Source organism: Ascidiella aspersa, chromosome 2 (assembly GCF_963924565.1).
Source record: "Ascidiella aspersa chromosome 2, kaAscAspe10.2, whole genome shotgun sequence".
Lineage (NCBI taxonomy): Eukaryota > Metazoa > Chordata > Ascidiacea > Phlebobranchia > Ascidiidae > Ascidiella > Ascidiella aspersa.
Genome location: NC_139448.1, coordinates 3,561,287 through 3,587,625, shown reverse-complemented (window position 1 = coordinate 3,587,625; position 26,339 = coordinate 3,561,287). Strand labels below are relative to the sequence as shown.

General features: G+C 37.6%; 1 protein-coding gene across 1 annotated transcript in view; it reads right to left on the bottom strand.

The window, feature by feature from the left end:
- Positions 1–5,664: 5,664 nt before the first annotated feature.
- LOC146163169 (MAM and LDL-receptor class A domain-containing protein 1-like) overlaps positions 5,665–26,339 on the bottom strand; it is a 29,373-nt gene continuing 8,698 nt past the window's right edge. Inside the window, exons 7-32 of the mRNA XM_083382944.1 lie at positions 25,581–25,762; positions 24,252–24,373; positions 23,146–23,239; positions 21,880–22,050; positions 21,272–21,466; positions 20,670–20,882; positions 19,990–20,152; positions 19,572–19,680; positions 18,890–19,151; positions 18,201–18,335; positions 16,737–16,876; positions 15,428–15,571; positions 14,939–14,995; positions 14,473–14,518; positions 13,839–13,979; positions 13,170–13,351; positions 12,717–12,872; positions 11,547–12,390; positions 10,861–11,047; positions 10,054–10,262; positions 9,505–9,723; positions 8,718–8,957; positions 8,183–8,301; positions 7,799–7,945; positions 7,379–7,469; positions 5,665–6,850 (exon numbers count right to left, since the gene is read on the bottom strand). Coding sequence (XP_083239070.1) covers positions 6,657–6,850; positions 7,379–7,469; positions 7,799–7,945; positions 8,183–8,301; positions 8,718–8,957; positions 9,505–9,723; positions 10,054–10,262; positions 10,861–11,047; positions 11,547–12,390; positions 12,717–12,872; positions 13,170–13,351; positions 13,839–13,979; positions 14,473–14,518; positions 14,939–14,995; positions 15,428–15,571; positions 16,737–16,876; positions 18,201–18,335; positions 18,890–19,151; positions 19,572–19,680; positions 19,990–20,152; positions 20,670–20,882; positions 21,272–21,466; positions 21,880–22,050; positions 23,146–23,239; positions 24,252–24,373; positions 25,581–25,762 — 4,762 coding nt within the window. The 3' untranslated portion in view covers positions 5,665–6,656. The remainder of the gene's footprint in view (positions 6,851–7,378; positions 7,470–7,798; positions 7,946–8,182; positions 8,302–8,717; positions 8,958–9,504; positions 9,724–10,053; positions 10,263–10,860; positions 11,048–11,546; positions 12,391–12,716; positions 12,873–13,169; positions 13,352–13,838; positions 13,980–14,472; positions 14,519–14,938; positions 14,996–15,427; positions 15,572–16,736; positions 16,877–18,200; positions 18,336–18,889; positions 19,152–19,571; positions 19,681–19,989; positions 20,153–20,669; positions 20,883–21,271; positions 21,467–21,879; positions 22,051–23,145; positions 23,240–24,251; positions 24,374–25,580; positions 25,763–26,339) is intronic.

Genomic DNA, 26,339 nt, shown 5'->3' with positions numbered 1-26,339 from the left:
GATGGAAGAAAGTGTGTTTATGAAAGTGACTGGTGCAGTGGACGCAAGAGTTGTGACGATTGGAGCGATGAGAAGAACTGCAGCAGTTGTGGAAGTGGTTCGGTACATTGCAACGATGGGCTTCAGTGTGTTAGCGAGTTGGACATATGTAGAGGTCGTTTTCAGCATTGTTTAGACGGTAGCGACGAGTGGTTTTGTGGAACTTGCCAGCAACAAGTGGCTGACGGTAGGATCCAGTGCGTCGGACGAAAGGAGCCTTGCGATGATCGGAATGTAAGAGTTGGAGATCACCAGTGGGTTACGGTGAAGCATTGTTCAAACGAAACAAGCAAAAGCAACCTCGAAGCTATCGACAACAAGACAACTTGCCGCCAATTTGTGGGGCCGTGTGAAGGGCGGAGAGACAGGGTTTGTGGGAATGGACAGTGGGTTTGTGAGGATGGAACGCATACAAGTTTTTTACAATGCAGTAACGGTAATCTCATTCCAACCCATGAATATTGCAATAACTACATTTATTGCAATGACGATGAAATCAAAACCGGGCTGGGACTTAAATGCTCGGGAACAAGCAGAACCGGAATTTGTGTTTTACCGCAGATAAACATCTACGACGATGAACCTCAGTGTGCGGACAAGTCAGATATATGTTTCGTTGATGGTCAATTCGTTTGCTTCTTGTGTTTGGACAAACGACTGGTAGTTTCTCAACAGCAAGTTTGCGACGGGGTTCCAGACTGCTATGATCTTTCCGATGAATGTTTGTGCGACAACCAAACAGTTTGCCATGATATCTTGGGCGACGCTAGACACACTTGCCCTCCCAACCAAATGCATTGCCTCAATGAAACGGACTGCGTGGATATGGACAAAGTACTGTGCAACCCAGAGGTTAATTGTACGGGAAAATCCAACACGAAATATTGCGGACTAGCTCCATATGATGGTGAAAGAGATCACATGTATTGCCGACCCGCCTACAATTCATACCCCATACGAGCCACTAAATGCGATGGTAGACCTGAATGTGAGAACATGGAAGATGAATGCGATGGTTGTGAGCCTCGACCCAAGTTCTGTGGTGTGGGTTGCTTGAGTGTAAGAGGATTTTTGGGAGATGCATGTAAGGGATTGGAGTGGTCAACGTGCGACGAACGTGGATTGTGCCCCAAGCGTCACGATTGCTCCAGAGGAACGTTCACCAGCATCGATGTCAACAACCTTTGTGATGGAACAATAGACTGCGACAACGGATCCGACGAGGATACGACGCGATGCAGCGAAACGAGGTTTTACTGTCGCAATGGAAAGCCCCTGTCGGTCGACATCAACTTGGTTGAAGATGGAATTCCTCAATGTTCGGACGGAAGTGACGAATGTCCGCCCATTAGTAAGCGAAGTTCCACTTTTTCAAACCAAAAGGAAATGATCGCCAACCCTGTTTACAGAGCCTTCTTCTGGTTAATGGGGTTGGCGGCTTGCATCGGGAATTTAGCGGTTGTCGTTATTACTATAAGGGACATTGTAAATAACAAAAACGCAGATAATTTTACCAAAAGCACATACATATTTTTGCTTAGTTTGGCATCTGCTGACTTTCTCATGGGCATTTATCTTATTGCAATAAGCATAAAGGGTTTACAGTTTTCTGGGGATTACTGCTCGTTTGACGCAGCTTGGCGCACAAGTCGCACCTGTTCTATTCTTGGGGTTTTGTGTGTTGTAGCTACCATGGCCTCTTCGGGTACTATGGCTGTCATGACAGCGTTTAGACTTGCAACAGTTTATAAACCATTTATTTCTAGAACTATGGAATTAAAGGGGATTTACATTTCATGTGCATGTGTTTGGCTGTTTGCATTTTTATTTTCACTTCTGCCTTTGTTTGATTACAGTTCAGGATTTTTTGTTTCTCATGTTTGGTTTTTAAGCAGGTTTTTTAAAACTAATCAAGTCCTTAAACAAAAGATGGTGCATTTAGCCAATAGCATAAAACCACATAACATGACGTCACTTTATTGGCATGACGTCACTCAACTAATGAGCAAAACTTTCCCTAATCAACCGATAAAGGGAGTTTTTGGGTATTATGGTGAAACTAGTGTTTGCATGCCCAGACTGTTCGCCTCTGCAAATGACGCTTCTTGGCAATATTCTGTGTTTCTTATCACACTTAACTTCCTGCTGTTCATTTTTATGCTTGTGGCATACATAATCATTTATATGCAGAGTAACAAAATGGCTAAATCTAGAAACAAGCAACCAAACAGCGAAATGCAAAAACGTATTTCTCGCTTGCTTATTACTGACTTCTGTTGCTGGATCCCAATGTGTGTGCTTGCTTACTTGGCTGTTTCTGGTGTTCCCCTCCCGAATGATGTTTATCTTATTAGTGCTGGTCTTTTGCTTCCCATTAATAGTGCGTTGAACCCATTGCTTTACTCCACATTGATAGACAGATGCACTGTTCGATTGGGGAAACTTAAAAAACTTATGATTCCTGCCTTAAGCAGAAATAAAGAAGAAAATGTCATAGCAGAAAGTCAATTTTAAATCCAGAAAACCAAAAAATATTGTAGGCTAATTATGGGTTATTTGAAAACCATTTAAATTCAGGGAGACCTTATAAACACACAAAAGCTGACTGAAATATCCCTCATTTACTTTCAAATACTGAGAAATCTTATTTAGTATAATCACCATCGCTTTATGTTTCTGTTTATCAGTGAGCTTGTTGTAAATATTGTCGTTTGAATTGTGTCAAATTGTAGATTTTATATTCAGTATGTGTGATGTGTGCATTTTAACAATATACCCATATACCATTTCCAAATCATGTGATTCTTTAACCCCATCCAATAGAAAAATATAAGGTGTAAGAATTAAGATTCGCAAAGTAAAACCATTTGATTCAATGGCTCGCATACCTCGTGTATAGGATAAAAATACCTTAGTGTAGCCTTTTTTTAGTGTTTGTTTTATCACAGGAGAGTTGATAAACAGCCATTATTGTAGTGTTAAAAGTGAAACGTAAATATTATGGATTTGTATTGAACGAAAATACATAACTAGAGCCGCTAGGGGATAAATTATGAAAATAACGCATAAACCAGAAAATAAAATATAATATTAATAACCTTGACACCACCCGAACTCAAACTTAACTTGAAAATGATGCCAGGTTAAGTGTTAAGCGAAAAATAATGCAACCATTAACGGGTGGATGCTTAACCCGAACGATCCGGACATATAGTCACTTTCATAACTAAATAATGCATCGGCCTATTCAAGTCTCATGACTAAATGGCTAGTAGTAGTAGGCTAGTAGTCTCGTATAACAAAGTTGCAGCTATATTATGTTATTGGCAAGCCACTAAACAGTTACACATGCTTGAAAGAAAAGATCTTGTGATATGACGTCGTCGTGAAAGCATAACTTAGTTGGGAAAGTTTTCTCAGCTAGCTATACTTGTGTGCTTTCGTGCGACATAGAGCGGCCAAATAAGTACGAATTCCGCTTGCAACAAAGCTTTAAACCAGGGTTTATTGAACTGGGGTCCATGGACCCCTTGGGGTACGTCAACTGGCTTCTGCTGGGGGTCCATGAAGCCTTAATTGAAATATTAGTGTATATTTGAAAAGCAATTAATGTTTTAAAAAAAGTGTTGAATTAAAAATAAAACGTTTTTGCACTGAATGTATTTAGACTCCATTACGCTTTCACACTTTTTGGCCCGGAAACAGCATATTTTTTAAGTCTTTTTGCATTGTGACATGAATATATGACGTCATCTTTAAAATTGCCCGCCTCCACTGGTCCACGCGAAGCAGAAATATTTTTTAGGGGTCTGCGGTAAAAAAAGTTTACGAACCCTTGCTTTAAACAAAAAAACGATCAACTTAACAACATGTAAACAATTTAGAGTTTTGTAAACGAGTAATTGTGATGACCTATATCCAGTCAAATCATTTGCAAAATAACTGAAATTCAAGTGAAGCCGTTTATGCGTATGACTCAAGCCAAGCCATTTTCAATATAACTTAAGTCCTAATCAACCGGTTTACGCACATTACGTTAAGTCAAGACATTTTCCAAATAACTTTAGTCAAAGTCAAGTCGTTTCTGCGCATGACGTAAAGTCAAGTCAGTTAGTTTGGCCCTTCAAACTTAAGTCAAGTCAAGTTAACTCAAAGTCAAGTCGTTTATGCGTGTGACTCAAGCCACGTCATTAACAAAATTAACAAGTCTAAGTCAAATCATTTAGTCATTTGCAAAATTACTTAAGTCCATGTCAATTAATTTTGACCTAAAGACTTGAATCACGTGAAGTAATTTAAAAACAGTGACTTAAGTGCATCTATAAGTCATTGACCTTAATCATTACAACACTAACAATTAGTTAATTCACAGAACTAAAATTATTCTTACCGGTTAGTCGACTGTAGTTCTTGATAAAACTCGAAATCTCAACTGTTTTTGTGACATCTTAACCAATTTTCACTCATATGCAAAATGCATGATACTGGTCGCTTTTTCAATATGCTGAGAAATACAACTCATTCTGCAAACGTTGGTCGTGAAAAACGCACTTCTTCTGGCTGCTTTTGCTGTTGTTTTACTGTCTTCAGTTTAAGTCATTAAGACGGTTTGATTTTTAGATTGCGAGCTGTACACAGTGCTGATTAACCGGTGTGTAGAACGTTGATTGGCAATTATGCTGCGGGCTTTCGATGTTAGTAAATAGTAATTCTTACATTGTAAACAAATGTTGTAGCAAACTGTGCATCAACATTCTTTCGAGAAAATCCAGATAACAAGCCTATTTATGACGGGGAAGGTTTGACGACTCAATTATTTTTACTGGACTTTTTGTAAGCCAACACAACATATGACAGTAGCAAAAAAAACTTCAGTGCACTTAATTATCTGTTTAAAATAACTTTAATTGAAATTATGTGTGTTATTTTTTTTTCATTTTATCATACAATTGAGCTATTTATCTATTTTTTTCATTAAAGCGATTAGATTTTTTTTGAACTAATGCTCATAATAATCGAACTAGTTTACCAGTTTTACTAATTTAACGTTTAATATTTATGACAAGGACTTGACTTTATTTCACAAATTGACTCTAGTGGTATTTAAATTATTTCAAAATTACTGCACACAACACTGCTAACAAATCAAACCAGGGTCGTCCGATAATATCGGATCGTAGCCGATACTCGATGCGAAGTGGCAGTATCGGTATTCGTCTGATAAGGTTGGTATCGGTGCCGATCCGATACCAAATTAATATACGAATTTTAGCGATGATTTTTGATCCAACGCAGCGATTTTATCTTGAAAAGCACTTAAAAGAAGTTTTCTAAAATTTATTTGAAATTTCTGAAATTTTGTATTGACTACGTTTTTGTATTGTTGCAACCGTTTGGTGCGGTAACCATCTGGACTACAGGTCGTAGTTGTAAACAGCATTGGTGCTGGAAAAGTTTGGTCTATACCTATTTCATTTTTTGATTTATTTATATACATTGATTTTCTGGTGCATATTTTTATTAGACACGCAACCTTGACACGAATTGGTAAGATATCTGCCTCTTGTAGCCTACAGTATTTACTCTGGACCTCCAACTTTTACAAACGCACTAAATTTTCGTCGACGTGTGTAGTTTAATTGCACAGAGACCAACGTGTAGTAATAAAAAAACAAGAAAACTGCTTAAACGACAGAAAAATAACGATTTCTTTCGCCGTTCGACAAAAGTAACAAGAACAACAATAATATAATAATAATTAATAACAACAACAACAACAAAAAACAAGAATGATAACAAGTAACGCTGAGGCGACAGCAAAAAAATGATATGATAATGTTCTAAGGCCGCGAAATCTCATAGCAAAGAAAAGACAAGAAAATTCGGGCAAGATTGCAAGTAAAGGGTTGGTCACCGACAAAAACAACGCAGGGAAAACACACTAAGAGTAAAATAGGAATTTCTAATTGCATGGAACCGTGGCGAACATGGCTCTTTCGTTAAAATTATGACGAAAAAGCCTTTAGTAGGACGCATTGCGGAACAGGCTCTAAGTAACGCAAAACACGAGAGAAAATAATATTAATTAAAAAACAAACTGGAGTTAAATAATGCAGCTTGGACCATTGTAACTTATTTTACTTAAAATTAGTTCCAAGTAGCTTTTGTCGCTGTTAAAATCATTTTTAAGTTTTATTTTATCATTCTATTGTATCAGTGTAAGTGCAAAAATCACCCGGTCACAGTTTAAACTACGAGCGAGAGAAACGGAAAAGAAAAAAGGGGTTATCTTGGTCCGTGCGGCCTGCACTGGTCTGGATTATCGGCAGGAGGTCTTCTTGCGCGAAAACAGAACAAAAACGCGAAAAAAACTTCACTATAGGGCGGTGAAGTGCGCGCGGAACAGACACGACAGATAAAAAGTATAATTTAAAATAGGAAGAAAAGAAAACGAATTAAAACTCGCAGCCGCGGCGGGAAATGGCGGCGAAAAGTTCGCAAAACGCGCCCTCGCATGACTGCATACCACAATCTGGCTGGAAGGCCGCTTACCACAAGAGCGACCGAATGGCCGCTTACCACACACTGATTGTCTACTGTTTTCAGTCGTTTTAAGCTCAGCAGAGCCAGTTGAGCATCCGAGATGAGAACATGTTTGGTCTACAGTTGCGCACCTTCCTGTAAACGATCTCCTTTTGCGTGAGGCTGCAGCATCTCACGAAGAAGATGCCTTTATTAACGCAGCCGGTCGAAAAGGTTTGCTGCTGCTTGAGACTGTTGGTGTACTGCTTGTTTGGTTTCGTGCACGCGTCTGTTGAAGAAACAAAAATCCATGTTTAAAAACAGGTCTGAAAGTTGGCCGGAGCGGTGTTCGGGCAAAAAAATAATTTTTTTGATTTTTTACTGGGATGATGTTTTTACCAGGCCAATGATTTTTTTGATTTTTTATAATGTTTTTTTTTACCAGACCATGTCCCCTTTCCACCTGGCCATATCTCCATTTTCTTGCATGCGGTTAAGCTAAGATTTCAGTTGTATGTTTGTGCACGACTTCAAACGCTACCTTAGGTTTTTTAAGGTTACTGCTGTTTTCCCGTCACAAAGTTACGTCATATATTTTTATCTTTCCAGTAAGAAAATTATTTCACTTTCACTTTTAATTTTAACCAAAATAACAAAACACTCTTTTCCGGCGATTATTTTTATGGCTATGGGACATATTTCCCTTTTTGCAAACGTTTGGCGAAAACCTTTCGGGTTTATCGTAACCGAATTTTATACTGAAGATCACCAACGTTCCAAGAATAACAAAAAATCAATGTTGAGACAAAATGCTTACCGCATCGGCCGGCGATAATTGTGACGTCATCAATGGCGAGGTCTCCCCTGTAATCGTTGCCCCTCACTCCTTCGAACTGGAACGAGACATCCTGAAGAAACAAGAAAACTCCGTTAAGATTAAACTCTTATATACAACTATCCACCAGAGATAAGTTACCAGACTCGGGCGAACCTGTGCTTTATTAACGTGAAAAATGCATTTTCATACAGTTACATGGATGTAAAGGAAAAGTCATTTATTTGCCAAAATAAAAGATGGCTGGAGGTTATAGTTGGACGTAGAACGAATATCAAACCCATACAGAAGTAGGAAGCATTTTGTGAACATTTCCAATATATCTTTATTGAGTTCCAACATTAACGCTAACAAAATGCCACAGAAACTTTTGGAGTTTTACTAATATTCTGAAATACTTACCAGTGCGTCAGGTCTCGGTGAAAAGTCGACTTGCAGCTTCTTCCAAGCTGCTCCTTGGTTTCCCACTATGTTGTTCATGTAAGATCGCACGTAACGACCGTTGGAAAGCTTCTGCAGGGATCGAACGCTCAACCTTCCAATGAAAGCCTGGAACGAAGCATAAGATTAAATTCACGCACAACGAGGGGGTCAATCTAAAATGTTATTAAAAAAAGACAAATTTTGCGATGAAATGGATGTTTAGTTTATTTTTTAAGTAGTTTTTTAGAGAAATTAGCACATATGGAAATCAAGGTATCTTCTATTTTTTGGCTATAAACTTAGTTTCAGTCGCGAACATGAAAATTGCTTGTTATTAGTAGTAAAAGATGCTTGTTGACTTACCCCGTACATGTTGTACCAGGCGGTTACACAGTACTTGGCTGGGAACATGCTGTACGTTTGCATAATGGCAACGTCGCCCTTTTGTCTTGGGGCTGAAGCCTCGATGTACATGTAGTGACCTGCAGAACACAAAACAGGTTAAAGTCTTATTTTGACTGGACTTCTGTTGGAAGCGATACGAAAACAAAACTAAGCACAATCACATTTTTTCACACAGCTTTTTGGATATCATCGTTTTTTGTCGATGTTCTGTGTTCGATAAATTACTTTTTGAACATTTTCAAGAGGGCAACATTAGCGTTTCTGTATTTTTTATATAAACCGTAAACAGTAGTGTTTTTTTTTTAAACTAAACAACCAAAAAAGACAGGAAAAAACTGAGGAAAATTTGCTGAGAAGCTATTAAATGTAAAAAAAACTCTAAAAATAAAATATTATAAAAACCTTAAAAAAAACAGTATAATGAAAAATGCCATTAAAAAAACATTATAAAAGAAGCCATTAAAAAATAAAATGTTATGAAAGGCAATCTTACCGGAACCAGTGGTGTGGTCCCTTGAAGGCCCAGTGTTCCTCGAGCTGGTAGGTCCAGCCTTTCGCGTCCAGTCGAACTTATCTTGTTTCTTGAGCTGCGTGAGGCCGCACATGTGCTGCTTGGAGAAATCCCGGGGTGACTTGTATTCTCCTCTGTCCCTAGCTGTGTCTCTCTGGGTCGGGGTGGACGACGACCTTGATTGGACATTGGGACGACTACGTTGCGTGTTGAAGGTACAGACTGTTGAAAGAAAAGACACATGATTATATTTTTTCAGAAAAATTAAAAAAAAGTTTAATTTAAACTTTAAATTTTAAAGCAACAAAAAACACATTCGAGCGGCTTTGGTATTTTTATTGAAAATACTGAAAAAACGTGTATTGGGTTCCACACTGCTTTTAAATAAAGGAATTTTTATATGAAAAATTCAGAGGTATGAAAAAAAATAACGTTTTGTTTTAAGCATAATAAATTAGGTTCTTAAGCACCATTTTTTTTTCGTTATTGCACGTGTAAGATTGCTGCAAAAGTTATTTTGTGTTTTTGTTTCTGGTTTCACGAAGCCTGTTTTACCCATGTGTTTAACAAAATAAAAAGAATTACTGTATAAAACCAGTAATACTATATCACTGATAAAACCTTATATGTTTTTTGATAAAACCTTTATATTTAAAACGTTTACGATTTTTTAAGTATTTCATCCACATATCCAAGCAACAAGAGCAAGAAACCTTAAACTTCATAATCCCATTTTTCTAATTTCAAAGGTTTTCATCCAATGACTTACGTGGCATTCCAACTCCCAAGTTGGGGTCATGTCGAACTGCAGCGGTCGTAGTTGCGGGTCTTCTTGTGGTCGTCGTGGTGGTCGTGGTCATTTTGGGGGTGGTCGTAGTCGGTCTTTTCGTGGTCGTCGTCACTGGTTTGGGTCGTGACGTCACTGTGACACGGGGAAGCGCCGGAGGTGGGCTCAGAACGCCGTTTTCGCTACAGCGATTTTTCTTGTCTGCAAAAAATAAATAAATTTGTCAATTTTATGACTTTTTTAAATAAAGTGTTGTTTTGTTATTTTTAAACAAGGTAAAAGCCGAGTTGTTATAATTTATTTCGCATAACACGAAAATAACATAAAAAATCATTTTTGTTTAAATCATCCAAATTTAATTGAAAAGAAAAGATGTTTTTAAAAGAAATTTTTTAATGCATTTTTTAATTTCTTTTTAAAGCCATACAACTCATTATTGTGATTTTTAAGCACCCCATAGATAACAAGTCCTCTTATTACATTGAATAAAACCATATTTAAAGAATAGCAGCTCTTCAAACCAACTCTTACCACAAGGTCCTTCCGACGTACAGACATCGTCGATCGCAATATCGCTTTGGAAAGATCGTCCCCTAGTCCCCACAAACAGGAGGGAAACCGAATCGCCCAGGTACAAATTCTGATCGACTTCAAAGCGAGCTTTCTTCCAGGTCGGCCCTTGATTATCGCGAGCCGTGAAAATATTCTCCTTCATCACAACGCGAGCCGATTTGTGGGAGCTAAAAGTAAAATTAAGCAAAGGTTAACGACAATTAGACGTTTTTTCGTGAGCAAGTGACGTCACTGTTCCAGGGAATGGTCAGGTTCCCGGTAATTTTGAGCCCGAAGTTCCCAATTAGAGGAATGATTATTACAGGTCGGACCATGATCTGGAATTAATGTGAGGGCGTTGTCATTTGCGTGTTTCACAGACTGAGATTGCCGCTTCTAATTAACAATTAAAGGTGTTTTTTAGGCTAATGTGTTGAAATACAAAGTACAGGGTCGTGCAGTTTACCGTACAATAAAAAAATTCCTGTTTACAAGCATCGAACCTAAAATAATTGTTTAATAATGAATATTGGGGTAATGTGGCAAAAAAACATTTTTGCACAAATGTTGTTATATTAGTTTTTTTTTTGGTGTTTCCTGTTTTTTACTAAGATTTTTTTTACTGTTCTATTTATTTGTGGGACTTTTTTATAATATAATTATTTTTGTTGTGTTCAAGATTGTACTTAAAAATTAAAAAAAAAATTCGTGCAAGACACAGAGTAAAACATTCGCAACTGTACGAAATTTTCAAAAAAAACGACTATAAAAAAAATCCTTGCTTACCTGCTAGCAGTAGCCGGGACATACTGGGCTACAACCTCCAAGGAACCCATGCCCTGGCCAGACATGTGATACCAGAAGGTTACACAACGTTTTGGTTGGCTGACAGAGAGCTTGGGCGACTGAAGTTTTGCCTTGTCACCGTATCCTCGAGGACTGCTCGCCTCAATATACATGTACGTACCGCGACCTGTTGAAAGATCAAAAGGTGTTTAGTTATGTATGTCTAAATGATTTTTTATGCAGTGGGTTTTTTTAAATGATTTTTAAAATGTTTTTTAAAATAGTTTTTTATGCAGTTTTTTCCGAGCATGTTTTTAGCCATTTTCGGCCAATTAAAAGGATAACAAAAATGAGGGCGCTTTTGTGTACAGATTTGTGAAAAGAATGGTTGAATAGGTACTTCAATACTTTCAACAAATCGAAATTTTCCTCTGACATATGTTTTGTTCAATGCTGCAATAAACGCCATAAATGCAGCAGGTTTTAAGCGCCGCATTGAAATACTTTTATATCAATTTCGGATTTAAAGCAAAAAGTACTAAAACTGTTCCTAAACAATTTCAATGTGAAATTATATTATATTCTGAGAGGGCCTTGTACAAGTTTTACCAGGAAACATGTAAATCCGTAAAAAAATAGTTGTGTCATCTCTATAATTCAGCATCTAGTTTTAGAATAAGTCTTACCGCTGGTGTGGTCCGATCGGGGTCCGGTCGCCCCACTTGGGGTTCTCCCTCTTTGCGCCAGCCAGTTGAACACATCATCAGTCAATTGCGTCATACCGCACATGTTTCGCGCGTCAAAGTTGCAAGCGAAACTGGTCGGATGGAGCAACTTGGCTAGCAGGCTGGGAGTCGTTGTAGCTTTTGTTGTTGTAGCTTTTCTGGTTGTTGTTGGGGCCTTTGTGGTTGTAGTTGTGGTTGTAGGAGCTTTTGTGGTTGTTGTTGTAGTTGTAGGAGCTTTTGTGGTTGTTGTCGTAGTTGTAGGAGCTTTTGTGGTTGTTGTAGGAGCCTTTGTTGTTGTAGTTGTAGTAGTTGTAGGTGCTTTTGTGGTTGTAGTTGTAGTTGTAGGTGCTTTTGTGGTTGTAGTTGTTGTTGTAGGTGCTTTTGTTGTTGTCGTAGTCGTAGTAGGAGCCTTTGTTGTTGTGGTTGTTGTCGGAGCCATTGTTGTTGTAGTTGTCGTAGTAGGGGCTTTCGTAGTTGTTGTTGTAGTAGTAGGAGCTTTTGTGGTTGTTGTTGTCGTAGCTTTTGTGGTTGTTGTCGGAGCCTTTGTTGTTGTAGTTGTAACTTTCTGTGGCTTAGTTTTCCCGCTGCACGAACCTCTAGTGATAGAAATATCATCGAGAGCAACGTCACTTGTGAACGTGGGTCCAACTTGACCCTGGAAGATGAACTGAACGGATCTCGCCTGGCTCTCAGCTGTAAAGTCGAACTTCCCCTCAAACCAGTTTATTCCCTTGTCCCCGCTGTAGCTCCACTCCTTCGAAGTCTTGCTCGACGATTTGCCGGTGACCTCTTGTTTAGAGAAAACCTGTAAAAACAAACAAGATTATTTTATGAGATTAAGTACGTTGTATCGAATAGGCGTTTTTCACAAGATATATTTCCAGATAAATCTTGTTTTTACCACGAAGACCAATATATTTTTTAGCAAATAAATTAGGAATAAAGAAAAAAAGGTTTAAAAAAAAGCTAAACTTAAAAACAGAACGAGCTATTTTATGTTGTTTTTTGGGGGGCAATTTTTATTTCTTCTAAGTCAGATTTTCGGTAGTTAATTTTAAAGCGTCTGTTTACACAAATAAAAAAATATTGTTTTTTGAATGAAAACACTAGCAACAATACTTTTCAACTCACCAGCATAGCTCCCATTCCCGAGCCTTGCATGTGGACGAAAAATCGGACGCAGTAAGATCCGGCCGCAAACTTGGGAGTTAAAAGATCGGCGGTTTGGCCCATTAGGCGGTCGGGGCCAGAGGTCTCGATGTACATGTAAACCCCACTCTCACGACCCTGGGTAAGAAATGGGGGCGATTGGAATTCAGCAATTGGGTGAAATCGACCAGGGAAAAAAATTATTTCAGTTTGTTTTGAAGATAATTAATTGTTTTTCTTCCAATTAGCAAAATCTTTCGCGAAATTAGAAAGAAATATCATTCGTCCTCAAAAAATTTAAATCAAATTACAATTTTTGGCATTCAACTGGTGATTTTATTCTCCAAAGATCTCGACAAAATTTGAGTAGAAAATTATTTAAACTTTTATTTTTAAACTTTTAAGTTGATATTTTTGCAATCTTGTTCAACTTACCAAAGTGTGATCTACTTTCGGGCCAGTTCCCGAACTAGGGGTTGCCCCGCTGTGGCTCGTCCAATCAAAATCGTCGCTCTGTTTCGCTTGAGTGATTCCGCACATTCCGCTTGGCTGCTCGAAGGTGCACGTCAGCTCTGTGAGGAGTTTCGGCTTCGCTTGAGTGACTTTGGGAGCTTTGTCTGTTAAAAGGACGGAAAAAATGTTTGTTAAACAATGAAAATGGGGGGATTTGGATGGGTGTGGTAAATGAAAGATCCGATAATAGTGGTTATATATGCTTTCAGATTGAAGGGCAATTTTAATTATGATTTAGAAAGAATGTCCTAGCCCATATATAAGTAGGTAGCCTTTTGCGAAAGTTAATTAATAAGATAAAGGCTGGAGGTTGTAGTTAACGTAGTAATAATATCAAATCCCATAAAGAAGTAGGAAGCATTTTGAACGTTTCGAATATCACTGTATTCATTTGTAACATAGTGAGAAGGCACATATACTTAGGGTTGTTGAAAGACTTTTGAAAAACGTTTAGGTTTTTCAAAGACTTTTCAACACGTAAATCAATTTGAGGACATAAACTGTTAAAAATGATTTAAAAAGAAGACTTTGTGGCAAGTCTGACTGTTAGATACCAGACCCAGTTCGCATATGTATAATCGCTCTACTTACTGCAGGGTCCGTCTGTAATTGCGAGGTCGTCAATTCCGATGTCACCAGCATAACCTTCCGATATTGAACCCTCGATTAAAACTCGTACGCTTTGGAAAGCGAAACCGTTCGAGTAGAGAGGGTCGTTGAAGATTCCAGAGTCTGAAAAACGATTGCGAAATTAAGTAAGAGCATAATGGCTGGAGGTTGTAGTTAGACGTAGAATGAATGTCAATGCCCATACAGAAGTTGGTAGCATATTGAACGTTTTGAATATCTCTGTATTCATTTTTTAAGTTGGTTTTCGAAACGTTCAAAATGCTACCAACTTCATTAAGGGCTTTGATATTTTTAGTAGTAGTTTGAACAGGTGCTTTTTGTCTTTAAATTCGGGTTTTAGAAGTTAAGACTATTTCTGGAAATTGTCAAAAAATTATTTGTTTCACTCTTCGTCAAGTTTGATGCTACTGTGGACGTTTTTGAAATATTTTATGAATTGTTAAAAAAAATCAGAAAAGGCAGAACATTTTGTTTAACAGCGCACAAATAAAATTATGTTTTTTTTTACCGGAAAATAATCTTATCCTTACGTAGCGAGAAAAGAGGATGTGTTAAACCCAACACGTGAAAGCATTAAAAACTCAGAATACCTTACCGTGTGAAATTGAAGGTTTCGAATTGCTCTCGGCCGAATCAGCATTCTGAAAACGCAAAAAAGAAGTTTTACTCAAAGAAAGGCTCTCAGCTAATTGCTTAAAACGGTCGGAAGTCAATTAGCGTCCCTGCGATTTATGGACCACCTTGGCTCCATCAAGGAACGTTAACTACCATTGCTTTAAAGCGCTAATTAACGTTAAATTGCACTCGGAAGCAAATCGCAGAGTCAAGGATGCTTGTTAAGTGCTTGAGAATACCGGGCTGCCTCCAATATTGATACGGTTAGGTTATCGTTGGTTCGACTTCCAAAGTGGCTGTTTCCAGTTTATTAATATACGTATGTGTGAAAAGTTTTAAGTGGAGAGAAGTGTTTAACTTTTATTACCGTGTTCAACTTGGGAGAAGTGTTCAACTTTTATTTTTATTTTTTTCATAAGTAGAGAAAAGTGTTCAACTTTTATTACCTCAATTGGTTCTTCGTTTTCCCTTGCGCCTTTCCTGCCAGCAAGAACCCCGTATTCCTGTAAATCGACAAAATAAGCTCGTTAAGGGTCTATAGGAGCCTACAACTTTATTTACGATGCTTTAACTTGCATTTCGGGTTCATTTAAGCCATTATAGTCTACCTTCAACTATTTTTTTTGGGCGTTGCTGATTAATATAAATTAGGCGCGCACAATATTATCGTATTGCCGGCAAAATTACAAACTTTATTTCTGACCGATTGCAATGACGCCATTTAGGATGACACATCAACAGGGGATTTGTAAGATAAGTGTAAAGTGCTATAATTGAATAAATCTTTTTTATAAGGATTGTAAAACAAATGTACTTATTCATCACTGTTTTGGTTTGCGAAGAATATATTTTACTTTTTACAAGCCATTTTTTTTAACATTTTTTTTTACGAAGGTATTGTATTAATTGTTAACAATCGAAGCATTGTTACGCACCTCTTGCTCGCGATCGAGCATGCGCCTCGACTTCTTGACGTCACCGATCATGCTGACGTCAGCAGTTACGTAATGCCACTGGTCGCCTTGATCACCCGACTTAACTAGAAGAGTGCTGACAACGTTGTCGACCGATTGGAGGACCTGGAAAAAGCAAAGGGGGTTTATTTAAAAAAATTAGGGGTGAACTGGGGGGTAAGCGGCATTTTGGAGGCTGTTACGTCACTGCTTTTGTAACAGCCAAAATTTTGGTGGTTTAGGGTTGTTTGGACCAATATTGGAATATATTAAAAGACATAAAGCGCTTTTATATTTCATTTGCTCTTGTAGTCAATATGCCTGGGTCAATCAAGGTATAAAAAATTTTTGGAATGGGGAAAAATAGCTGGTCAAGTAAATCACCTAGAGCAGTGCACTTTAATTTAAGTTGGTGTTGGATATCGGCTCCGATCTGACGTCATCGGACATGCCAAATACCGCGATGACCTCACCTGCACCTTGGCATACAAAGCGGAGGTCAAACGTGTTGGAAAGCAATTGAACCAACGATCGTCTCAGCTTTGTAATCATCATTACCGAATCGTGACAAGCATTTAACTCGCTAAGGCCAAGGTAGCTGCTGTCACGAGCCTTTTGCATTTGCATGCAGTCTTGCCATTCATCCAAAGGGGCGTGAACTCTCGTTTGGCCAATTTTTTTTTCGAAGTCCCATTGTGGGAAGAAGGGCCTCTCTGTGATTATGTAATAGCAGCTTTGGAGGGACTTTTGTTGCAATTTGCGAGCTGTGTATAGTTTAGGAACGCGATTTTTCTAGCGAATTTAGTGATTTATTTAGACTATGCGCACGGCTCGCTAATTTAGCTTGATAAAATAAATTGCAAATTCGAAAAGGTCGAGTAGATCGACATCATCTTGATTAAGACTTACCGATACGAACTTGTATCACCTTCAGTTAATTAGTGATTTGTCACAAACAAACGTAGATGATAGTGAGATTTTTATCAAAACGTCACGTCTTTTTATCAAGATGATGTCGATCTGCTCGGGCGTTTTTGGTTTAGAGATTCATTTTCAAGTTGTACATTACAGATTTGTGCATAATACCAAAGTTTTTTTTATTTTATTAAAATCGCAAAATGCCGGGCTCAAACCAATTTTGTACAATTACACACAAAAAAAACCTACACTTTGTTATATATCAAACAAAAAAAAAAAACACTGTCTGTACAGAATGCCCGAAAAAAAATCCGAAAAAAAGGCAATCATAATCACGACTTTGCGACTTTTCTAAACCCCCTTTTTCACCCACCTTAAGGGTGCCGGTTTGCCGTCCGTACATGTGGTACCAGAGGTGAACGCAGTGGGTGTTAGGGGTGAGCAGGGGTGACACAAGCCGGGCAAGGTCCCCGTTCTTTCGTGGAGATGAAGCTTCAATGTAGAGATACTTGCCTGCAACAAGAAAAAATCAAATAATCATGTTACCATGGGCCCACAATTTAGCAGAACCTATTTCGTTGAAACCTAACTACTTTAACCCTGGGTTCTGCAATCTTTTTCCCCACCAAGTACTCCCCGAGTTATGAGAACTTAGTAAAATTCGCCCAAACCCTTAAAAGTTGACAAAAATTAAGTGGTAACAGTAGAAAATTCGTTTGTGCTTCGCTTGTCAAAATTTTAACACAACTTGTCGTTAAGAAATGCCACCTAATTTCAGATCGAAATGAAAACTTGAAAAAAATGCACTGCAAATGCTTGGATAGCAATGTATACAAACATTTTAGTCCACTATAAAAACTTATCGCAAACTATTGGCTAAAAACAACCGATTTCAACCAAAAAACTACCGTCATTTATTTTTGCTTAGGTATCATTAGGGACGAGTATTACAGAAGTCGTCACGCGATTTCAACGATTCCCGCACAAATTTGCATGCAAGGTGTTGAAATGCCAAATATACGCCGAATACGATCAAAATCCTGCCGCATTCCTGTCCTCATGCCTCCCAAGTGCGTCACACTGGCAGTTTATTCTTTCCAGTAATGGCCAACGCGTGATTTGCTGATTTGGAAAAGAGCCTAAGGTATTCTGGATGAAGCAATCTGGCCCACACGTGCAAAGGTAACGTGTTGGCTGCCAAAATTATGGAAATCCTAGGTGGTCGTGACAGTTTTTTTGTTCGCGAAATAAGAAATCCTGCTCCAGTTAAATGAAATGCCAATTCTCCGTTAATGTGCCAACGTTGAAATTAGGATAACATGTTTTTTAATATATATCAACCACTTTACCCCACGACTAAAGTTTATTTCAAGAATGAAATTTGTAATAAAATAGTTTATACTCTGATATTATCTACCATCTCACTTTAATTTTTTTAACAGCTTTTTCCTGTAAGCCTTGCCAAAATGTTTTGATGCTTTAGCCGGATTATTAACAACAGTTGTTGAGCTATATAGTAATCTCCACTAAACTTCTAATATTATTAATTATTATCAAATAAAAATGAATCGTATTCCGAAGTGGGGAAAAGTAAGGCTGCCTTAAAAATAATTTATTCCATAAAATATTCCAAAAATGAAGGTAAAAATATAAAGGTGGTATGTTTTTTGAAAATTAGCCGCAGAGCAATATGACCAATCGGGCTTCTATATGTTCTTATATAATCAGATTAATCACTAATAACACGTGATGTGTTATCATGATGTTTTTTCCAGCAACAAGGTACAAGATAAGTTATGCTATTTCTGTGACAAGTTTAGCCTTCCTGATATTTTACCTGATCCGGATGTGTGGTCCCCGCTGGGGCCGGTCGAATAACTGGGGGTTTTCCCAGACTTGGGGAGCCAGTTGAAGTCGTCGGTTGTGGATTGGAGCCAACCGCACATCCCAGAGTCGAAAGTACAGTTCAGTTCTGCGAAGGTAAAATAAAAACACTATAAGTTTAAAATGGACAAACTTTAGCCTCAATTCAACTCGGGCTAACACGAAAAAAGGTTGAAAAATAATAAAATATAGGTTTAAGTTACATAAAATTTTACCAAATATTTAATTTTAAAATTTGTACTGAAGGAACCTGGCTTTTTTACATAAAAAAGCATTTTAAAAAATCTTAAGATAATGACTGGAGGTTGTAGTTAGAAGTGAAATGAATATCAAAGCGTATACAGAAAGGGGTAAAAGAACTAGTAAAATCCCGTTTTAATTACATTGCACAAAAAGCTTCAGTTTTAAGATAACAAACTTTTGAATTGTAGCACTATTGCCACTACCGAGGGCGATAGATATTTTGGTTTTCTTTGTAATATCTCCGCCATTTATTTGTTTAGAGTTTAAGTTGGTCTTGATTTTTAGATTGCAACAAGGCCTAATGAATTATAACTGTAACCGGAATATATTTTTTTCTTTCAAAATTAAAAAAAAATCTTTTGAAAAGCAAATACGCGTGTTTTATTTGGCGACGCTTACCTTTAAATTGTGCTGGTGCAGTTGTTGTGGTAGTTGCTGGTTTACTGGTGGTCGTTGGTGCTTTGGTGGTGGTCGATTTGGTTGTTGATGGTTGTTTTGTGGTGGCCATCGGTCTGGTCGAAACCTCAGTGTTGGTGGTCCAACTGATGACGTTGGGGACCGTCGTGGCCGAGCAGGAACCGGCGCCGGAGATGATGACGTCATCGAGTGCTACGTCAGACTGGTAGAAGTTGACGTAGACCTCCCAGTAGAACTGCACCGACTGTTGGGAATAAGTGGCGAAGTGTTTTAATTTGGATAAAGGTGAAAAAGATAATTCAGGAAATGGCAACAGAAAGGCTCATTATTACAAGGAAAAATGTTTTACTTTGAATAACGATTTAATAAAAAAAAGTTGGCGTTTTTAAACTGAAAGAATTTTCGGAATACTTGAAAACCCAAAACTACAATGTTTTTCTTAAGTTTACAGTTAAATGGAAATACACTAAAGAATTTTAATAACGTTGTTTTGGAACATTTTAACCTTTGTGGAAGTTATTTACGAATGTTGTGTTTGTAATTTCTAATTTGGTGAAATTTAATGGCCTAGCTGAACCAAACTAATCCATTTTTGAATCAAATAACCATAACTCTTTCGGTAATGTTTCTGTCAATAGGACGATAAAAGCCCAAGTGAAAATACCTGCACTGAGTTCTTCGGTCTATAGTTGACGTCAGCAGTGTGCCATGTCTTTCCCTGGTCGCCAATCCTCTCCCACAGAAGAACCTCGTGGCCGTAAGAACTTGAGACTCTGAGCAAAGAAAATTTCATTAGAAATTGTATTTTGATGAATAAACTTGAATTAAGCTATGAATACATACTATATTCAAATATGAGAATAGGTAATAATTAAAATTCAACCATGTGAATTAATGAAGTTCTACACATTTTAGGATATTGTTGTTCATGTAAAATTTATTTCTTGGTTCAACTGTTTTTTTTTAATATTTCAGTGCTTGTTTGTAACGAAAAAAAATGCTGTAATTTATCTTTTAATAAAGTGCAAAACAATTTTATTTATTTAGCCTTATATCCTAGGTCAAATCACACAAGTACCAACCGTTTTTCGAAGGCGTACAGTCTGAGACTTCCCATAAGCCTTCCGTTCATGCTGTAAGCGAATGAGATGCACCTAGTGGTTGTTCCACGCATCCACGGCGTCCGCACGATGGCGTTGTCGCCCGACCTGGTCGGTTTTGACGCCTCGATGTAAATGTAATAGCCTGCCGAAGCGGTGTCGATTAGCGAAGGTCGCACACAGGTTTTCAATTAATAACAAATTAGATGTTTTGCTATTTTTTATGAATATTTGCCCAATTGTTTTATTTGTCTTTGAACAGTTGAAAACTGACAAGAAATGCGACAATATTGACTTGTGCAAACGAAAGGTTGCCGATTTTTTTCACATTTATGCCTTATTCACGTTCATTCGTTGTTTACAAACCGACGAAACAACCGCCGCTAAACTTGTGCTCAATTTGCGACACTAAATTAGTAACTTTAACCTTTTCCGAAAAAAAAATTGAAATAACTGTCTACAAAAAGCTAAAAAAATCGAATCCGCTATTTCCCGCCCCCACTGCATAATAGAGCATAATGATTTGAGGTTGTAGTGAGAATAGCAACCCATACAGAAGTAGGTATCATTTTGTGAAGTTTAAATAAATCTTCATTCATTTTTAACACCGTTTCTACTTTTTTTTTAAATGTCTCCCAAAAAGCTAAATTGACTATTATTACCTGTCCCTTTGTTAGTAGTGTGGTCTCCGTTGGGTCCGGTGTACCGACTTGGTGTTGAACCCTGGTAACGAATCCAGTCAATCTCGTCCAACGTGTCTTGCCTCATCCCACAGAACCCCTGCTCGAAGTTGCACCTGAAGCTGTTGGTTGTTCGTGTGATTGGGGGGAGGGTGGGCATCGCCACAACACCGGGGGCGGGACCTGGACTCTTCACTGGGGGTGAAAATGGGGGTTATTTGAGGATGAAAATTGTAATTTTAAGTTTTTTTAGGGGGGGGGGGGATTTTGAAACTTAAAAAAAAAAAGTTTTGAAAACTTTAAAAGCAAAAGGGGGCGAGTTAGAAGTTTTTATCTCAGTGCTAAAAATTTGCCAGTTTATTAAAGAAAAAGTGACATTGAAAAACTGTGGTTGAATATTTTAATTCCGAAACCGTTTGTGTAAATACAACCGTTCAATTTACATTGAAATGCAGTTTATTTCATTCAAACTACAGTGTTATAAATCTTTTCTTAAATTAAAGACTGCGCCACAAGTTACTGAGGTTTCGTGTTCGAATCTCGAGCAAGGAACATCTCGTTAAAACCCACAAACTCAAACTCACCTTCGGTGAAAATTGCTCTGAATCCCTTGTTGGAGTCCCTCCTTGCATCAGAAGAGAAGATAATGAAGAGGTTTCTTCCGCTGCTAGTGACTGTTACATCCTTGCTCTGTGTCCCACAGATGGTCTTCAGTGATGGGGATGCTGCGTTGACTCCATCGTGGACTAGGATTGCGTCGTTTTGGCAGAGAGGAGAGTCTAAGGATGGAAAATAAGAGTAAAATATTTGCAGAGTAACGTAAAAGTGTTTTTTGGCGACTTTGTGAAGTTATAACTGATTCCTGCGTTTTCGAACATATGATTTGATTTTATTATGACAAAGTTATTTTTATAAGGAATAGTTACGATTCGATGGACTAAATGTACAGGTTTCATTTAATTTTTCCTGGACGTTTAGGAAACGGAAGAAAATACTATTTAGTGACATTGGTGATACTATCCCAAAAAAACTTAAAAAATACCACAATTTAACGCATTTCTAAATTCTTGCACCAGGCAGGATTCGAACCATGAACCTTCGGATTACTGACTGGCCCAACTAAAGCATCGCATCAGAAACAACAACGATTTAGCTGAAGAACCAAGTTTTTAACAACACTTCTGATTGCTACCTTTTATATCGATTCCGCTGAAGGTGACCTTTACATATCTGCCGCGCCTCGCCGTGATGTTCCACGTGCAGTGCGCCTCTAGCGGATAGTTTGAGGGGTAGCCGGGGCTGCTGAAGGAACCGCTTTGTCGGTTTACGAAGTCTTGACCGCAACGCTTGTAAGTGCCGGCAGCTGAAAAAAAAATGTTAAAAATTGAGAAAAAAAACATTTTTATTTCGAGCAATACACATAAATACACGTTTTTATAAGGGGAAAGGGGAAAACTTTTTCAAAATTTTTTTTGGAATTTTTTTGTTAGTTAATTGGCTCATTTGATGTTCTTTTACATATTTTAACTTTTTGATATGAACAATAATTTGACATTTTTAATGAGCAATTTTCTTTTCAGACAAAAATACAAAAAAAATGTACACGCCCATTTTACTGATTTTTACTTTTTTGAACATCGGTGGCTTTCGATAGTTACGGTTTTCGACAATATAAAAATAATTTCCCATTATTTTTTTTTTATTTATAAACTTTTGGGTTATATTACAATCTCAACACACAAATTGAACCTGTCGCGTACCTTTACCGAAGTTTACACCGCAAAGAGCTGGTGGTGCCCAAAAAACAGGGCCGCTGGCAAAACGGGTGATTCAGTCTGGCAGGAATCTCGGCGCAAAACATCTTTACTCATTCACGGACACGCGATATGCTTATAGCTAGGGAGAAACTTGTTGCCAAACCGGTCTCATTATAGCGGCATTAGGCTCGCGCTCGAGATCTTATCTAAATGATGTAGGGCGATCGCCACAGCAGACCACATATTACTCTGCCCCCTTCAACAGAATGTAGTGAAACTGGTTGAGGTCTATTTTACATGGACGCCCTAATACGTGGTTAGCTTTTAAAAAACAATGTGTTTTTGCGTATTTTGTGCTTTTTTAATATTCAGCATTTTATTAAAAATATTTGTAAACCATGTTTTGGTATTGTTTCAACATTTGGCCATTTCAACATGCTTTTCTTTTTTTTTCTTTTGAATTATTTCACTTTGCCACTCCCCCCTTTTTTTGCATATATTTTAGCGTGAATTTCCCTTTGTTACGAACTTCTCAAGTCCTTATCTGAATTATACGTTAAATTTAATTATCAAAAGTAACTCATGCCAAACCCTGTGTACAACAGTTTTTAACAAGTTGAATTTTCCTGGTGTTACGTCACAACCAAAAGGACAATTCTTTTGTCGGGCAGATTTTCAACCAAAACAGCAGCAATACTCACCGCAGTTGTAAAGGTATTTGATCTCTTCAATGTCGTAAGGACTCATGCGTTCTCGCTGGCCAATGATCGGTTCTGGCTTGCGTTTGGGAACGACCTGAAATATATTAAAAAACAATTGTAAAAAATACGCTTAAAATAAATAAATTAAAAATAAAGCCAAAAATGAAAAAAAACTTTACGTTTTGGAGCAAACTGAAAAAAAAAAACATTAAAAATTCTGAAAGGAAAACTTGTAAAATCGGATTTGAACTAAAACGCCATACAGAGAATAACGAAACATTCACACATATGTGTGTTAATAACTGAGATCTAGCCCTACGAAGCACAGTATAACCTAACAAAGTTGAACATAGAAACACTGTTGATGTTCAGTCCTATCAAAAAAGACAGATAACAGATCGCAATAAGTGTGTTCAAAGGTCATTTAAGTCGTTGCAATGCTGGCAGCAATAATGCGGTGTCGGACATGACCGGAACATTTGGTCTAACACTTCAAATCCCCAGCAGCGTGTTAATCTGTAGCGCGGGGTGCCAAGGGGCAAAATGCAACGTGTTTTTACAGCTCTGGCACGCAAGGACCTCAAAAAACCTACACCTACTGCTACTGCTGCAGGATTCGGTAAAGATTGCAGGCTTGATAAGCCAGTTGAGCAGCGCGCATGCAATAACACGTTAGACTTAGCCGGAAGCGCATTTACACGTATACATATGTCACTTGTGTGTGCCGACGTTTTGGCTGTTTAGGGCGCTGAATTTTGGGATTACATGTTATACAAGTCGCAATTATTTTTTTTTGACATGCGCATACTATAACGTCCATAAAATATCGCTTAAATTAGGCAACATATAATAACACTTTTAAGTAAACAAATTTGAAGTTGTATTAAGGACTTATTTTCTTTAAAAAGCATAAAGCAAAGGTAAGATTCCATCGAAAGTTTAAACCTCTTCTGTTAAGCTTAATTCTATTAAAGCATTAACATAGAGTTTTTTCGAGTGGGCAAAAAGGGTCTTCTGGTGTCGCATGATCACCATTTCGATTTATATTAAACATATTTATACTTATAATAAATAGCCCTATTTTGGAGTAAACATTTTCAACTTACCTGAATTGTGGGTAGGTATGGCTCCTTTGAGAAGGCGGTTCTTCCGTAATGCATCACACTGTTGTAATCGTATATTACAAGGTTTGTAGTGTCGTTGTAGCGGGCAAAGTTAAGCGACATATCTGAAATACAAGGAAGGGCTTTTTAAGCGTGAACCACAATTAATAAGCAGTTTGTATTCTCTTAAAGCACTATGCGTACTTTCCAAGTTATCTAGTCTTTTTTAACCTTGTTTCCAGCCGCAAAATGGTTTTTAATTAGTTTTTGTTAGTTTAAAAGTATTTTTGTTGGTAACTCTATTTCGGACAGGTTTCTTGCCTAATTTTTTTCACTTTTTTCAGAAATTTTTTATTATTTGTTTTTTTGAGGGGTGGGAGGTGTAAAATTATTAAATCTGCACAAAAAAAGGCATTTCTTAAAATATAACGCAATTTGGTCAAGTTGAGACAAACAAGGCATAAAAAAGGATCCATACATCTACTCAATAAGCCGTACAAGAATGCTAAGCGCGCAAAACTTCACCTAAACCGCAAGTTTTCTGTTTGGGGAAAACGGCTTTGGGCGTCGCAAAAAAGCAATTAAAACAAACTTTGGAGAAGGTCGTGCCATGAACGAAACTGGGATAATTGCCTCGGCGCGTATTTCGTGACTGGTCGTGGTGATATATCGGCTAAAACTTGTACTGTTATTCTCATTGGATAAACAGCTAGAGGGTTTTATCCAGACAAGTAGAGTATCTTGTTGACACGAAGCAGCGTTTTAAGTGCTTTGATATGAAAGAGTTTCCAAACAGACTTAAAATAGCTTTTATCAAACATTTTCACTCACTTTCAAATGTTTGTTTTATAAGATAAAAAGCAGGCAGCATTGTAAACGTTTGAGGAATATCAAGGCTCATAACAACCGATGGTGATGAGTAAATATATCCCTTTTTATCTAACTACGAACTCCAATCATTATTCTCGAAAGTAAACGTTTTGCGACTTAGAAGAGTAAAATTGTTTGTTGTGGATATAACAGCGCTTAAGTCCTTTCTTTTACGTTGAAAATCAAGAAAAAATTATTTAAAACGTTTAAAATGATACATACTTCTGTATGGACTTTCGTGTTTCTTACGAGGTCCTTTCGTGTTTCATCTAGTCCACAATTTGAAGCTAAGCTACGGCTTTTGTTTATGTCAGAATTACAAGAAAAAAGCGAAATAGTGGTCAAAATAACGAGAAAAAATCCTTAAAACACAACAAAGCTACAATTTAACCTTTCTGAATGTTGTGAGATACGATTTAGACATATTGGTCTATGAAGATGTTTCTTAAAGCACAATCTCACCTTTCTGAATATTGTGAGACACGATCTTGACGTGTTGGTCTCGGTCGCTTCTTGAGTGTTCGTGTTGGAATCCGACCACGTGCATGAGTTCGTGGGCCGCGATGCCCTTGGCCACGCACCCGGGGATTCCCAGGGACACCGTCTGTTCGGAGAGGCCTGTCTTGCCCACGTAAGCCCAGCACCTGGAATTTAAGACGGGGTTAGTGAAGAATGTTGTTTTTTGTCAACTTTTTTAAGTTTAATATACGTTTGAGTGAGTTTTTTCAATTGTTGGTCACTTTTTTTATTTTTGTGCAAATTTTTGTCACTTTTTGAGTTTGTACAATCTTGTTACTTTTTTAACTTTTTATAAGGTTTTGTCATTTTTTACAAAGTTTTGTCAATTCTTAAATTTTTTTGTATCTTATTTTTTTAATTACACCAATATAATCGGCGCTGTTAAAGACACTTCAAAAAAAATACTAAATACCATTTTTTCTATTTTGGGGGTAACTATAAAATCGACAAAACCAAGAAAAAGTTAAAAATCTGCGAACATTTTGCCTTGGTGGCGCGAAAATCGTGACCAGCGAAACTAAAAATAAGCAGCCTTTAGGAAGTTTAGGAACTGACTGGCATTTCGGAATGCCCCGGCTCAGTTAGTAAAAAGGCATTCCATTCACAAAAATACTAGCGATGTTAGGAAAGGAACTGTCATTGTACGAACAACAGACATTGATGAAAACGCAAGATTACCAAGTCAGTATGACATTTCGTTAA